At 38.7% G+C, this 17,156-nt stretch overlaps 2 protein-coding genes across 2 annotated transcripts in view; both read left to right on the forward strand.

Moving 5' to 3' along the window:
* Positions 1–7,070, forward strand: part of LOC124164554 — a 44,449-nt gene extending 37,379 nt beyond the window's left edge. The window contains exons 4-5 of the mRNA XM_046541926.1: positions 3,009–3,208; positions 6,897–7,070. Of these exons, the coding sequence (XP_046397882.1) occupies positions 3,009–3,208; positions 6,897–6,931 (235 nt within the window). The 3' untranslated portion in view covers positions 6,932–7,070. The remainder of the gene's footprint in view (positions 1–3,008; positions 3,209–6,896) is intronic.
* A 2,864-nt stretch (positions 7,071–9,934) lies between these two features.
* The window catches only part of LOC124164583 (plexin domain-containing protein 2), a 279,661-nt gene continuing 272,439 nt past the window's right edge, over positions 9,935–17,156 (forward strand). Inside the window, exon 1 of the mRNA XM_046541986.1 lies at positions 9,935–10,063. Coding sequence (XP_046397942.1) covers positions 9,976–10,063 — 88 coding nt within the window. The 5' untranslated portion in view covers positions 9,935–9,975. The remainder of the gene's footprint in view (positions 10,064–17,156) is intronic.

A 17,156-nucleotide genomic window follows, 5' to 3' on the forward strand; every position in this document is an offset into this window, starting at 1 on the left:
GTATTTACATATTTGTGAAATCTTCTCGGGGTTTCTACTGGATGAGTTTCTTGTAGGCCGACGTTTCAGTAGATACATCTGCCATCATCCTCAGGTCATGGATTCTAAGTAAATGGTATACTCATGTAAATTTGAAAAATATGCTATCCTAAACGAACTTCATCGTCTGTTCATAAAAAAGCGTGTAACCCTGACGATGGCAGAGGTTGGATGGATAGCTATCGAAACTCCAGCTCACAAGCAACTTGTCCGGTAGAAAACCCGAGAAGATTTGTCCAGTATCATACGCCGGGAAAGAGCAAAATCATATTTGTATTTTTTGACTACTAACTTGCTTCATACCATGTTGCCCAACTATTCAGCATCGAAGGGTACGACTAAATTTAAAAAAATAGTGGGAAACATATGCGCGCTTGGAGCGACTGTCACAATGATGAAGGAGGGATAACTTTCTTACGATGACTAAAGGAGGAGTACGTGTAGAAGAGGGCCTTATGTCCCTCACGTCCCTGGCGATGGTAATAGTCGCTCTGTGGAAGTCCTCCCACGCATGTACATTGCAACGTGGTCGGAATGCTAACCGAAAGGTGTCAGGCGCGTGGACATAATATAGATCACGTCAAAGTGCATCCATCTGATCTTGCCTCCTACGATTGAGACGAGGGCAGACGAATCGGCGTGAATGCCAGGAAAAGAGAGATCATTCTTCGAAGAAAGGTACATATAATGTGCCCCGTTCAGAAAGTTGTTCTATTTTGCAATTGAATCCGCTCCAAAGCTGATGCTTGGAAAGTAATGGCTATGTATTCAATTCTGTTGTTAGGGGTGATGATCGATTTTATTGGAATTTTCGGTATAATTTCTGTAGAGAGTACTTCGTTAGTCTGCCATCATGTTTATTGACAGGAAGAATGCTTCAGTACATCAATGAGTTCACGCTTAATGCACGCGATCGGGTGCTTTAAAACAAATGTTTTTCTCATGTGTTATAGAAACGATATAATTTTAAACGACCTCCATCGAGAGTAAAAGGCAGTGTAAGAGTACGGTGAATGTGTATGATATGATTATTTTTCAATTGAAAACCCTTTTCCCTGCTATTTGAGGCGACATTTTGATATTTCATGTGAAGAACGTGATCCAATCACAGTATTCATCAACTCAAAAAGATAGAGATTGACGTTCGTATAGTTTTTTTAATTATCGTGACCCTGATGGCATAACGAATTATCATTTTTGGTTAAATGGTGTATATAATCCAGCGGTAACCAACATTTTCCTACGTTTATGCAAGTGCTGTATGAAAACACTGGTTTTAAAATGCAGTTTCCAGAAGATATAGCTCGGAAATCCTATATTTTTTTTGGCAGTCACTGGATAAAGTACTATAAGGGGAGGATATCTTCAAATCTTCTTCTTCGTTCCAGGATTAGGCTACTAAGCCTGTTCCGGAGCCACATTACCATCTTTTTCTTGGTCTTCCAATATTTCTCTTGCCAATTGGTGGATATTCCATTGCTTGTTTTGAAATTCTTTCATTTGGCATTCGAAGTATATATTCCTTCCATCTGTGTTTGTAGTCTTGTAATTTATCAGTGACCTCCTGGACACCCAGTTCATATCTTATTTGAGTGTTTCTTAATCTATCCAACCTTTTGCAGCCTTTCACTGATCTTAAAAAAAATTCATTTACGATGATTCTATCTGCCTTAATTCATTCTTTTTTGGTACCCAACTTTCTGATCCGTATAGTACAGTTGGGACTGCCATCACTTTGTAAAATTTTAAGAAACACAAAAAATTTTATATTTTCAAATTTTCATGAATATTACATACATATGATTTCTCCGACCTCCCTTCTTGAGAAAACGCATTGTCCCGTTCAACCGTTCGTAGTTGGTCTTTTATCGAGGAGGATTACTTGTTTATAGCTTAAGTTTATTATTATTATAGATTTCTACCAACTAAGGTAGGTTTTCATGAAGTACTATCATCTGGAAAATTTCAGGGTAGATATCTTTAGAAACATTTACCTGTATCCCAATTTTTTTTAAATTACGACAGAACGCGGACGTAAAATTTTCAAATGTGAGACACAGGCAAATGTAAAAATGTAAATGATACGGGCAAATGAGTTTAAAGTTTACTCAGTCTAAACTGGGAATAACCGGGCGAGATACTTTGTAAAGTGGCGTAAAAAGAGAGTATCAAACTTAATAAGAAATAACTTTGTAAAGTCAATGAAAAAGACCGACCAAACTGAATCGCGATCAATCGTGATCGCGATTCAGCTCGGCTGAATCGATTGATCAGACGATGGAAAATTATACCATTGTGATTATTATTACTAAAGTATTCTACCGATTAAGGTAGGCTTCCATGGAGTGCTTAAGAAGAATTCCGTGAGCCTCCCCTTCCATCATGTATTTCCCTCTTCATTTCACGATAAGATCTACTCCCTTTCATTCTATCTAAAAATCCTATTCTTTTCCTCCTCTCCCTCGTTTACCTACCATTTCTTTCCCTTGGGCTACAACCTTGTCGCGGTGGAAAGGCTTGCGCGTTTCTATGACCCCTAGAGCTGCGGTGGCGGGATTAATTCGCAATTATTCCCGGTAGGGCCACCCATGTCAGATAGGTCGAAGGGTGGGAGCCAAACGAAAGGTAGTCCACATGATAGTGTCACGTAAAAAACATTGTTGGAATGGAAGTGGGAAACCCTACCAAATATCTCTTCCCTGAAAACATGGATTTTGATCGAACCATTGTGATCGTCAACAAAAATGGAGACCATGACCCGGTCGTAAGCTCGGAAAATATTCATCTTCTCTAGAAAAAATCACCTCTGCGCAACGTTGAAATTCTCCGAGCGTAGTCGTCAGGGCACCGATGCGGAACATTCCTGCATATCTCACGTCCGGAAGGGAGTGCATTCTCCAGACTGCGCGAAAAAAAACTGATATTTCTCCTCGCGTCTTACGAATATATATATTTTTTTCTCGTTCCAGGTCCCAGCTCGTGGCCAGCTCTTCGAGCATCAGCCTGGCGGACCCCGACCCGGCGGGCAAGGAACTGCCGAGACACCGCCGATCCACCGTCACCAACGAGTCAGAGAGCGTGTCTTTCACTCCGTCGGACGTGAGGCCGAGGCCCGGCGGCGCACGGAGGAGCAAGGGAGGCGGCGGGGGCAAGGATTCTGCCGCCCCCAGTAAGGACGAGCTCTGAGGGTCCCCCATGCGAAACGCGAAGATGATGGAGTGAAAGAAATCCATGAACCCTATGCGAAAAAGGGGACTTGTTTGGGAGGGATGGCAGAGTGTGCGAATTCGGGCTCTAAAGCCATCGTTAACAATTAGGTTGCTGGTTAAAATCGTTTCAGGCTTCACTTGGTGGAAGTGCGATATATCCATGATAAAAACACAAATGGTAATTTCCATACTTGAATACAAAACTGGACTACCGACCATGGTTTTGTCATGTTACCTTGAAAATTTCATAACATGTCAAAAACATTGTCGGTGGTTGAATTTTGTTTTCATCTACATCTACACGCTACCCCGCAAGCCACCTAAAAGGCGTGTGGCAGGGGGTGTTAGGTCACCAACCATTTGCAAATAAAAAGTAAATTCTCTGACGAAATTTACGACTGGCATTTATTAAAGTCCTTTATGGGGCGGGAGAAATAGCAATTCCCATGTCTATCCGTTCGGCAAATTATATTTCATAATCTATCACCTCTGTCGGACCTGGAAATATAGTGGGGCCATAATAATGTGTTCTCCGTGTTAAAGATATTTATTCTCAATATTCGAGCAATCTAAGCCTAGCGCGCAGCCTCCGAGTCTCCAGCGGCTCCCAGCCTAATTCGCTTAACATCTGTGCGCCCGTAGCAGTTTTTGACGAACCTTGTAGCCTTCCTATGCATTTTAATTAGTTCGCGGTCAAGTATCGCGATCAAGTATTCCTGCACCGGATTTCGTATTTAAGTGTGGAAAATGCCATTTGTAGTTTTTATTGCTGGTTAAGTTCGACCGATTCAGGCGTAATATAGAGGAAGTTCTGCATGTTGTAATGAAAGGTTGTTGCACTTTTCCACTAATATTTAATACGTGCAACGCGTTTCGGCTCACAGATTCAGGGTATTGTACCAGATGATGGCTCCGTGAGCCGGAACGAGTTGTGCGCATTAAATTACTGTGGTAAAGTGTAACTACCTTTCATTTCAATGAAGTTGCTGGCATACTCACTGTATTACACGGCTGTTCTGCCAATATACAATCACGGGGAAGGGTAGCAGCCGAAGAGATTGTTCATTTTTTAAATAGATAATTTAAACTTTTACTCTGCCTACAAGTGATAGAAAGATCCAGATATAATGGCATCCGAGCCCTTATTTCGAAATATTTAGTTTTCGCCTAATCCGGGTGACATATCCTAATCCTCTTCGTTTTTTATCAATTTCAAATTTCCTTATATTCTTTGACGAAAATTTTGCGGCTGCTATTTTTCAATCATGTGCGTGTTTTTTCGAGTTTTCATGTGGAAGATTCTACCCTTGATGACCCTTGTGGTTGCTTCTTTTGTAATCAGACGTAGTGACCAAAAGGGGACACCAAATATCATTGTAAAATGGTTTCACCAATTGTAATCATGTTAAATGCCTAAGGGAAGTCTCCGCAAGTTCTAATCTGAAGAATATTTCAGGTTTATTTCGACCTTTTCTGCAGGATAGGCGAAGTATGGAATTCTGACAGATGCGGGAAAACTGAATGTCCTTCAAAATTATTTTTCCATCAAAACACTCTGTCAGTATCAGGAGGTATGAGACCTCGTATTCTTAAGGGTTGAATATATAATTATTGAAAATTTAAATTCTGCAAAACCGATTAACGACCGAATTCATCTCTTACATGTCACTGGGGAAATATATTGGCCGTAATTCCCTTGAGAATATAGCGTGAGTGTTAAAACCGGTCTTGTGTTATTACGTATGAATTTTAAATGAATTCACAAAGTTTTGATCTATTTTTAAAAGTTTGAATTCGATGTTCCACAGAGTTAGATCGCTAACTATAGCGGGTTCAGTAGTCTACTTATAAACAGGCAGGATAACAAGTTATTCGTTTTTGTTCTCGAGGAAAAGTAATGACTTCTTTTATATGAATTTGATCTCTGTCCAGTTCTTTCTTGGTTATCGGCTCCCTCAGGGATTGATTAAGAGTTTAGGATCTTTGGCATGGACGCCGAAGAAATCATCATGGTGTTGGCAAGGAATGTTGAGTGAATGGTGCATTTACCATTTTATGTTTAAGTGAAACCGTCCCAATCTCCGTATATATCAATGTTCGCACTCCTAACAACATTTTTGAATTAACTGCTACGAGTGAAGATGTGTACGAAAACTCCTCTCAAGGAATTTATAACCAAAGTGCCATTATAGTTGAGATGTCTTGGTGGTTGTGAATTTTTATGTGGAATTCTCTAAAGAAATAGTTTCAAATTAATCATTTTTTTTGGAAAGCAATATTAGAAAATACTTCCAATGGCTTCACGGTGTGAGATGTGTTGAAGCACCGGGAAGTTTTTATAGCAATTTGTATATAAACTATTTCTTGAATGTTGATTGTATCATTTTCAATAGTTTTAAAATTTTAATTCTCTATCCGCTCTTTAGGGATTCACTTAATAATCAAATATACTCTCAAGATTAATGCATTTCATGAAAGCAATGACTTTTGCGGCTAAATGCGTATCTTAATGTGGAGATGATTTTTAAATGACAACAGTTACCTGAGCTGCGGTGAGACGTATTCCTTATGTCGCTACTTTGGTCGTCCTATAGACCATCTAAGGTTTAATTGTGGGATCAATTCCAGCACATTGCATTCCCAAAAGGAGCTCCTGGGAGGGGGGGACAGGCTGTAAAATGAGTTCTCTCGTGGTTTAAAGGTTTTTAGAACGTATATTCTGTTATAGATAACCTCCAATTTGTTTGGAATGCAGCAAGCCCAGATGTGTCGAATACGGTAGTGATTAAATGGTAAACTGACCTGCGGAAACATATTTTTTACTTTCATAGCGAGACGTTTATAAATTTAGCATTGCATACTAGTATTTAGCAAATTTAAAGAATAAATTATACGCTTTATGATTAAATTAATGTATTGAGCCAAGTTGGTGAATGAAATTCTTACAAATTTATGCCGCTTAGAATTTTTGCGCTGTTTCATATCTTTTTTAATTGTTTCCTTTGTCCGTATGCACCTCGAAATTTTCCAAATAGACGTGATTTTCAGTTACTGACTAATTTTTCTCACTGGGGCAATTTAATTCCACCGCTTAGACGGAGAAGTTCCAAACCAAAGCGGTCTCTCACGGCCTTCCTTGGAACCATTTGAACGTGTAATTCTCTGCGAATACCTGTACACGAGCAATTTGAAAAAGCGTGCAGTAGGTTTCCCTGTAGCTCTGCAGAGGACTCTGAGATCACAGCGCGTCGCTGAAGCGAATGCGGAAAATATGCCAACTACTTGTTAGCGCGGCGCGAAATTCAACCGTAGAAAGTGCTCGAATAAATTATCACCGGCGTTAAAATAAACATCAAATCCTATCTATAAATATACAAGAGCCTCTTTAGACATAAGTATTTTTCAATACGTGTAAATTTTACTGAATCTTACTTCGGTTCAAATTTTTTCAGATACAAATCAAGCTGAAGCAGATAATGAAGTATTTTTTCTGACTTCTGCCTTTAAAATTCTTTATTAAATTCAAACCGTAATTAGGCCATACAAATACGCGTAGAGCCGATAAATGTCCATAAAATTTAATTAATCTATGCAATTTTTTTGCTTAAGTTTCAGTTTTTTTTAGTTAAGTTTTTTTGTTTATTTCAGAAGCGGTCAACGTGCATGCTCAGAGACCAAAATGAAGATTGACTCAGCAAACAGTTTTTATGACATTTTTCTCACAGAATCACATAAAATGTATTTAATAATTAATATTTTGGTGCACAGAATGCCACATTGGCAAATGTTTGCCAAACTTTCATGTAAAACAATAAAATATTTGTTTTATACAATTGTTTTATTACTTAAGTGTCGTAACGGTTGATGAAAATTTGAGACAAAATTTATGGATAGCTACATTCAGTAGGTTGTTTTGATGATTTCTCTCTTTTTCTTAACGATTTTGATCCAGAAAGTTGATTTGAAGTATAAATAAGCAATCCGAAGGGAATGAATTCAGAAGCGGTGGATTCTAGTGGACAATGTAGCGCGCTTTACAACAGCTTTCAGCGTATTGGATGAATTATTCAAAATACCACGAAAATAAGATGTCTTTGAAACCCCCCTGGCATTCATATGATTTAGTTTTTTTAGAAAATTAATGGTCACCTGATAATATTGCTATAAAAACGAATGTCTCATTAAACTAATAAAAAAATAAAAAATAGCAATCTGACGTGAGTGGATACATTGAGAACTTTCGGGAAAGAGAACTTTACTCATACGAATGCCTGCATGATTCAAATAGCAAAATCATTGAAAAGAAATCTGAAAACCATAGTTTCATGGTGAAAGAGATGCAACTTCGATCCTAGCGCAGGTTCAATTTATCACGGAATGTGAATCCGTCGTTAGAGGTAGTTGATTATCTAAGTATGATTCCATTAATTAAATGTGCTCGAATCATGGGCGCACCCAGCGGGGGCCAGTAGGGGTTAGAGCCCCCCTCGAAGCAAAATTGCAGAAGTCTTTAAGGAAAATCAGGACTGGATTGAAACGAAAGTTTAAAAAAAAAATTCTTCTAAGGAAAAATGACATTAGCATAAGACATGCAACTAATATAAAAACATTTTTTCAAACGAAAAATTGTAAAAACTAATTAAGCGCCGTTATAATTGTCAGCTTTTTCAATCACCTTTTTCCATGCTAAAATGTTACAATTGTTTGTATTGCACTTACATTACAGTTAACTTGAACGACCATGGATTGCCCCTCCCCTGGTTTTGATCCTAAGTATGCCCTTGGTTCTAATAAGAATTATTAGCTATGATTATATTATAAAAACGAATGCATTGCTTGATAAATCATATTGCAGTTAATTGGTCGAGTAAATTTCATCCGTTTACAGGTTATCTTCAGTATTTAGAGGATTTTAAAAACTCTACTTTATTAATTGAAGATGTTGCCATCCAATAATGCTTCTGGTCGTCCAAGGAAGTAAGTACACTCAAGCATAGATCTAGAAAATAATTATCTCAGCTGAGGACTGTGCGTTTTGAGTTGGCATACCGAAACTAATACACAAATCGTGGTAGGTGTTTTTATGCCAGGGTGTACGTTACTACTATCATAGAGTAAGTATATTCTTACATACTTACTCTATGCTACTATGTACACGTTAATTATTGCCATTAAATCAAATTTTATAATGCAATACGGAAGGTTAAATTCAATAACATTTATTTCGAGTCAATATCGATTATTATACCTTACGGGGGCACAAGGGTGCCCATCCTCGTCAATGCTGATGGCACGTCCCCAGGGGCGGATCCAGGATTTTTTTCTGGGAGGGGCACAAGCAAGGCCGTATCCAGGATTTTGTTCTGGGGGGCACAAGGATACCTCGTAATACAAAACGAACGCAATGATAATGAGACCGTATTAAAAATCTTGCATATTTTAGAGGGCCTTGCGTTCCATTTTCGTTGTAATTATGTTTTAAAAATCAAATTTATATTTTTTATAAGAATTATCACAGCTCTAACAGAAAAATGGATCCATTTTAAGCGAATAAATAACTTATTCATCACCAATTGCAGTTAGCATTCCCACAGAGATCCTTTCAAAAAGGTGGCTGAAGCTGTGCTTGATAGCATCTGCCACCTATGGATCAAAGCCTGCACTTAATTACTTTTGTCAAGTTTAAAACTGTTAAAAGGATCTTTTCGGGTCCTATTTTCAGAAAAATAGATGGAATTAGCTTTATAAAGATTTTTAAAATTATGTTTATATTCCCATTACATTGCAATTACTTAATTTACCGTATCAGCGGTATCATCGTGAAAACAATTGAACTATGAAAACCAGTCGCGGTGCTTAAAATGGGTGGTCGGAAAACCTGTGTAGTTGTGGGTTGTTTTTTGTGTATGAAATCATTTCTTCAGAAATTCATTAAACAAAATATTACCTTAATATATTTATGAATGCAGGCAGCTCATATATATCTCTCATGAACGATTCACATTATATTTATTAGGTGAATGGTTGTCTATATATATTGTCTGTTGTATTTTGGATTTTTGATTCTGTCAGGTAAGTTTTCACATTCTATTTATAAGCCGGGAAGTTTTTAATATGATATAATTTATCCTAAAAGAGCGTTATATATAATTTAAATTATATATTCTCAGGCAAAAAGAACAAGCTAAGTCATTGGGATTTCGTCTTCAAAATGGATTTTCGAATGAATGGACTTTATCATATTGGACAATATCAGTTTATTTCCGTCAAATCATTAGGTAATGAATTGTATATCAATTTCAATGTATTCAGTTATTATATATTAAATTTTAGTTCCAATTTTGTTGCTCATAATAAAATCTCTGTGTGTCATGATAACCCTGCTTGCCTGTTGAATCCCATATACGTGGTAGCTAATTTTTCATGCCTGTTCGAGTTTTTTATGAGTAAATATAACTGTTATGCTATTCCAGATCATATTTATCTACCATATGATTATAAAGAGGATTTACGCTGATAAAACTGTGGGATAATGCTCGCAGCTCCATCTTGAATCCTCCACCCTGCTTACACAGCAAGAGTTCGGAGTTTTGCCAACAGGTGGCGTACGCACTCGAAATGCGTTCGACTCCCCCTCCCCTCCGCTGCTCCACGAAAGCACGAAAGCCGTAGCTGCGATCGTCGCGAGGAGAAACAACGTGTGACGTCAGTAAACTAAGGAAGCACAATGGCGTTGAACGTAACGCTGTGGTTGTCGTGTTTGCTCGTGTTTTTTACCATTTTAATTGGATTTCCCTCCTGCTCTTCTGATAAAGGTGAGTCATTTAAAGCACGTTTTCTCATATCCTTTAAAAATCCTGACTAAAACTTAATAATTGCTATAGTTAAAGCCGAGTTTCGTGTCTCGTCCCGTGTTGTTTTTTCCGCGGCTGTTTCCGAGCGGCATATTTCGTTCAGTTGAGCTATCCCAAGTGGTTTTATTTTGCGGTTATTTCGCACGTAATGGTATAACATCGTAATAGCTTTTCATATACCTGATGTTATTCACCTATTTTAATTTCCCGTACTTTTATTTTCTAAGTTCTCGAAGTTTCAAACTCGTTCAACGTGATGCTAGTACGCTTTTCCCTTGTAGTTCAATGTCTGCGTAGGGGAAGAAAATCATATGTTTTGTTTTGGGTGTCAAAGTAAACTCTATTGCTTGGTATTTCCGTAAATACTGCTTCTGTACTCCTTTTTGCGCGTTAAATTGTATATGGTGTGTCCAAAATAAACTAAACTTAATAAATTCTCATGTGACACTTTTTTTTCTTACTTTGTCGGGCCTCAACATTTTTTTAAAAAGTGATATAGGAAAACCATTTGGCAAGTACTAGAGAGAAGCCTCGTAGTTATGAAGTTTTTAGATCAGATTTTTCCTTTGTCAGCCGTCCATGTCTCCCTTGTCTCAACGAGAAACTATAAGCCGTTGTCCTTGATTTTACTGTCAAGTATTTCCTTTCATTTTTTTGCGTGACAGTGAAAACCGCGGAAAGTTTCGAGTTCACTTCTCGAAAAACGGTGTTCGCCCGTTTTCTGTCATTCGTGCCATTCGTGAGAACTTAGATCATTGACCTTAACGTTGGGTATGTGAGATTGCATCCGCTAAAATGTACTGAGATCCGCTTTTGGTGTTTAGGTACCGTGAATAAACTTGTCTCCCCCCACCTCCACCTTCAGCGAGCTACGAGACGAAGAAACCTCTTATTATATGTATACTATTTACGTTTCGCAACTACATTTGTCAATCCGGCGTCAGGTTTCTTTCTTTCTTCCCCTCAACTCTTGCCACCTGAATTCCTTTATCCAAAAAAAAGCTGCGGTGTCAGAAATAAAGTGCACTTGAGAACGCTCTCGGCACCGCTTTGCACGCCTTAGGTTTTTATTCGAACAAGTTTTGGTCTTTCATTTCTTTTAACTTTAGTTTAACTCTTAATGCTTGCATGTGAACATTTTTTTGCGTTTGATCACGGATGCAGTAAGATTAGTGGAGGTTGCTGAAGGGAAGTGAATGTCTTGCACTTCTGTGTCGTGTTGTATGATATAAAAATTTCTGACGCATGAAGGTTTTCGGATTGTTCAATTATGGTGTGAATTATTATGCAATTTAATTCTGATGATTGGTCCCGAAATCGGTGTTGCCTCATAAATTCGCGTGGGTGCTCTTGTAAACAGAGCGAGGAGTATTGTGATAGCATCACTTCAAGAAAGTGACCAATTCTTTCTTTTCATTATCTTAGGCATTCCAATGAAAATGATGCCAGTAGTGAAAGTCAGAGCTCTTTTTATTTTGGGGCTTTCAAGTGTGACCATCGGTAGCATAACCAGGAATTTCGTTCAGGGGGGGGGGGGGTCCAAAACCAGGGGGAAAATTGAAAAACAGGGTACTAAGTAATGGGTTCTTAATTAATTTTAACACTTTTCATAATCAAAAAACTTCATTTGTTAAATTTTTATTTTTTAAATTTATGATTTTTCAATATTTTGTTTTCTTTTATGAGGGGAAATAATAGTGATTGTATATTTCGGGGGGGGGGGATAATTCCGGACCCCCTGAACCCCCCTGGCTACGCCACTGGTGACCATCGAATACGTCAAAAGACCAATTAGTTTTTTGTAAGTTATTCCTTCTCACGGCGAAATGAGAAAATAATGATACCGCATTCCTCAACTCCAATGCCATCACTATCGCGACTTCATGTTAGGAAATGAATGCGGATAAATGCAAAGTTACTACCCGTAATATCTCCTAACTAACTTTTTATATATACGCTAGTAATTCTTTGAATCTTTATTTTGTATCCAGAATATGAAGTTGTTCTTAGAACGATTACAAAAAGTTACATCATTCGTCGCAGTGTAGGCAATCGGGGAAGCAGTTCTTTTGCGCGTAGGTAAACAATTTCCTCATAGGGATGTAGAACCGAGCATTATAATATGTTTTTCTATTCACTTATTTCCTGCTGCAAGTATTGCAGCCTTGAAGCACCTTTGTACAAATGAACCTTTGGTGAATTACATAGGTGAGGTAACAGCTCATTTTTAATCATTATCATTGGGCTCTTTATCATTGTGCTTAATGGTAAAAAGTATGATGAAACAGATCTAAGTTTCGATGGACGAAACAAGTTTAGTTATCAATGAATATTGAATTTTCTGAAATTGATTTCTCGCCTAGTAGGTGATAATCGTGAGTGTGGTTTATGTCTTAATGTAACGGACAGAGCGCTCAGTTGATTCACGTCTGGACTCGTGGAGTGTGCCTCTCTTATGGGTCGCCTTTGAGAACCAGCTCCGTCTGGCCACTCAAAGTCTGCTAGCTCACGCAGCTCGTCCAGCCAAGGCTTCCTCGTCGGCCGTCGGCGCCTCCCCGACGGACCAGTAGGTTCCCTCCCGCTTGTGAGTGAGGGGAGTGCGGGCGAAGAATGGCTGGCGGCACATACCTTACGCCTTCTGAAATGGATTTGTTACGTTCGCCTGGCCACTGCTGGGTTTGCTGCGGTCGTTTACAAAGGACGGGACATCGGCGCTCCGTAGACGTTTAAGCAGTGGTCGTAGTTCCTTTCTATGGACCAAAATTGACGACATTTTGACAACAGTGGTGCAGCGAAGGGGGGGGGGGGGATGTTTGGGGGATAACCCCCCCCCTCAAGAGCTCAGAAAATTTTTCTTATATGAGCTAAGTGGTCAAAGAAAGGACACTTCCCCCTACCCTCACAAGTACTAGTTTATGACTTTCGCACGACTGTGAATTGGTATGAATGAGGCGAGCTCTACCAGCTCTACCCTCACCTTACCGTGGAGGTAAAATAACCGAGTGAGTGATTTCTTGCCTCGATTCAGAGAGTTGCTTCATTTTCGGCCTCTTTGCATTGTAGCCAGCTAGCCAGTTTCATCCATTTCACTTCATTGGATTAATATTACTTGTAGAATAGTGTAAGGAATGATAAAATATCCCTCAGAAAGCCGTAAAACTCAATATTTTCAACCATTTATCTGAAAAATTTTCTGGGGGAGGGCTCCCGCACCTCCCGTTTACCCTGGCAGGTATTCCACTCCCTGCGACCCCTCAGTGTCAGTTGTGCCTAACACCCCCCCTAACCTTCATTCCTAGCTTCGCCCCTTTTTTAATAACCCTGTTAAATTGCTGACTTTCGTGACGGGAGTCCTCGCGTGCCAAGCCGAAAGTTCGACTCCTGCCTTGTCTTGCTCGTGGTTTATGCGATTGGTGATAGGCTTATTTCAAGTATGGCATGTATTAAAAATATCTATTATGTAACAAGTGGAACGCGGAGGTCAAGTCGGTGGAACATTCAGCTCGAAGGTTCAAGCAAAGGTTCGAGGCCCTCAAACATAGCAAACAAAAATCTTCTATGAGCGAAGTGGACAAAGAAAGGGAACTTCCCCCTACCCTTACAAGTACTACTTTATGAATTTCGCACGACTGGTAGGGTATGGATGAAGCGAGCTCTACCCTCACCTTACCATGGAGGTAAAATAACCGAGTGAGTGATGTCTTGCCTCTATTCAGGGAGTTGTCTCGTTTTCGGCCTCTTTGCATTGTAGCCAGCCGGGGTATTCGTGAGTGATGCAGTTTAAGCAGTTGTAACTAGTGACGTCATGGCAAAATTAGCTGTGCCGGAACGCACTTCCCTTACCTTTTTTTATAAGTGAAATATTTATCTGGCTGTTCTTTGTTACAAGCTATTATTTACATTTTATTACGTTTGTTTTTGTTTTGGTTACGAATTTATACATTAGAAATTTTGAGGCAACAAAATTTTAAAAGTGTTATTTGATTATTATGTATTTTGTTGAGCAGTGCCGAAATGGCGTTCCGGCACCATGACACCTCTGATTTTAACATATTCACAGCCCAATTTTCGGTTCAGTATCTGTTTTTAGTTTCTAAATGCTGTAATTATCTTTATGCTCCAATTATCGATTTTCCTCTGTGCTTGTCCCTGGTTTATCGCGGTTTTGTTTCCCAATTATTCTTTGAGGATTATTATTAAAATATTTCACTAGTTATTTTATGCGCAATATACAATATGATGGTCATTACACACTTCTTATTCCGAAATGCATTTTTTGAATGGTCGGATTTGGTTTTGCTAATGACGATTTTTGTCAGAACGAGTATTTAAACTTGCAAAGTGTAATCACGAGAGAAGGAACGAGAGCTCATTTTTGTGGGAGATTTTTATCTTCTAGCTATGGACTGCATGTCTGCACGTTTCCATCTTTGCCTAGTTTGTGGGCTCACTGCGTAAAAATTCTCTTGCGACGGATTTCTGCGACTGGAAAAGGCGATCTTAATATGAACTTTCTCTGGAGCGGCGACGCCCGCGAAGATTTCGCAACTGTCGTTGGGAAATTTTGAAGAATAGCTGCGAAAAATCCGTGTCTCGTTGTTCACGTCATTGTTCTGCCTAATAGTTTAACTGGGTAATGAATTTGTGCGTCTTGAATTATGTAGTCTTTTGCTCGTTTTAGAAGTTTCGTTGTGTTCGTGGCTTTTTGTTTTTTAGAAGTACATATTATATTCTCCGTGGTAGTATGAACCAGCCGGAGCGCAACAGTTTTCGATCATGCAGACAGTAGACTTCAATATGGAAAAATGTTGGTGTCGACTTTTTACGATAGCTAGTCGAGGAAACCGACGATTTAATCACCTATTTTTTTGTTTGGTGGTAATGTGTTCAATTTATAGTATTCGTGCGTCTATTCTTAGACCATAGTAACTATTCTAATAGCTCTATCCTGAGATTCCATCAATACAATTCCGCACACTATGTGGATTTTATTAATACTTTTTGTTTTTTTATTATTTTCCGCTTGCGGCTTTGAAGCTTGAAAGATTTTAATGTTTTCCGTATTCATTAGCGTATTTTCACGTGATTTCATATTCTCTACGTTTAAAAAAATTGGAAATAAGTGATATATGACCTCGGGCACCTTGATACCGAAACAGGCTCATAAACTTAAACTTCATTTTTCAATGTGTGCAACTAGTTAATCGTTGCCAGAGATGACTTCTGGTCAGGAAATGGAAACCAAGGACTCGTTATTTATTTGGCGGAAAGGTAATAATGACTCTTGCATTGGTTTGTGAATTGAGCGGATATAATGTGCTTTCTAAATCCCAAGTTGCGATTGTTTTTCTGCTTCGAGGAATAGTGATTGTTATCTCCACCAGACTTGCGATTATCTGGCTCTACTTTCACTCTTACTTTCTTCAGCTCTATCTCACTCTCTTTAACTCGATCTCAATGGACTTATTTTTTTGCACTTTTGCCGAAGCCCTAGAATTGTACCCATTCGCTTTGCTTTTTTTGTCGCGGACACTTTGTTTCAGCGCAAGCCAATCCGCGAAGGTTTTTTGGTGGATGCCCTCGGATTATATCGGAAGTTATTCGTGGTTAGCAAAATCGAATCCCTTGACCTTCGAAAGAATTGGGTGAGCTAGGTTTTTTTTTTTTGTTTGAGAAAGTCGATTCTAGATAGTTCTAGAGTCACAATCCATGCTGATATTTTCGGTGAATAAATTTTCTTTTCGCCGAAAAATGTGTCCTTGAATTGCGTACTATTTTTCTCTTTTGTGCATCTCGAATTGGAGAAGAGGATTAGTATGCCTCTAAGCGAGGGAGGATTTTTTCTGGGGGAGAGGCACAAGGGTCTGACAGGCAAACGGTCTTCTCATTTTTGAGATTAAAAACAACATACAGCAATTACTGTACGAAATATTTTCTTTATTTTAATGTCAAATCAATTTATTAATATGAAATTAAATGAATGAGGCCGCGTAATACACAAAACTAAACGAACGAATAATAAACGTATTAAAAATCGTGTGTATTTTTTCAGGCTCTGGGGCTCGTGTCCCCGTTCCCCCATCTCGCCCTCTAAATCCGCCAATGACTCTAAGGAAAGCGAAGGGAATTCCAAAAATGATATGATAACTTCGGTAGGTGAGGGATAGTTGAAATCGTTTGGTCACGTTAAGGACTGTGCGGTATTGGCTACAGGGGCGTACAGAAGGGGTGGGAGCTGGGGTTTCCAGGGACAACCCGAATTGAGGAATATTTTTACAAACCTTTTGAAAGCATTCTGCCGACCGTCGCGTAGAGATATCGTAGCACTTCCTGTCCATCTATAATTACTATCGTGCTTCGTTAATTTCTTGTTATTTCACATTTATTTTAAATGCATGATTTGTCATGTACTGTCTTCATTTTAAATCACTTAAACTGACCTTACATTGATCTCTCGCCCCCAAAGAAATAATCTGCATACGCTACGGATTGGATTGTTTTAAGTTCGTGAAAGGTCCGCATAAACCTAAGCTCAGATAGGAAATTATCAACTTTCGATGGATTGACAATAATTGCGAGGAGTGTGATTTTCACTTTAAACGCTCATTATGTAGAAAGGAATATTTTGGACTTCGACTCTTTGGTTCGGAGTAGCCATCATTTTACCTGTGACAAACAGTGGTTTTCATATTGTTTTTTCCTATCACACATTATAAATAGCCTATGAATCCGGTGTCTACACACATGACTTACATGGCTCCTGTGGGAAGTCGCCAGTTTTTCGTTATTTATGTTTAACTGTTAAAAAATATGTAACGTGAATTTAAAAAAATATATAACGTGAATATCAACGACATACCACTATGTATGCGTTGTTTGGGAATTAACTGAGATTGCGCTGCGATCGAGGATAAGGTTTACATCTTCAAATCTGTTGTTATGTGGTTTCGTAATATTTGTGGAGCGCGAACGATGAAAAAATTTCCTATACACTATCTATATTAAGGGTTTCCACCCCTTAAGCATTTGATATTGCAGATCGCTAAGTTATTAA

This window comes from Ischnura elegans, chromosome 8 (assembly GCF_921293095.1).
Source record: "Ischnura elegans chromosome 8, ioIscEleg1.1, whole genome shotgun sequence".
In the NCBI taxonomy this organism is placed as follows: Eukaryota; Metazoa; Arthropoda; class Insecta; order Odonata; family Coenagrionidae; genus Ischnura; species Ischnura elegans.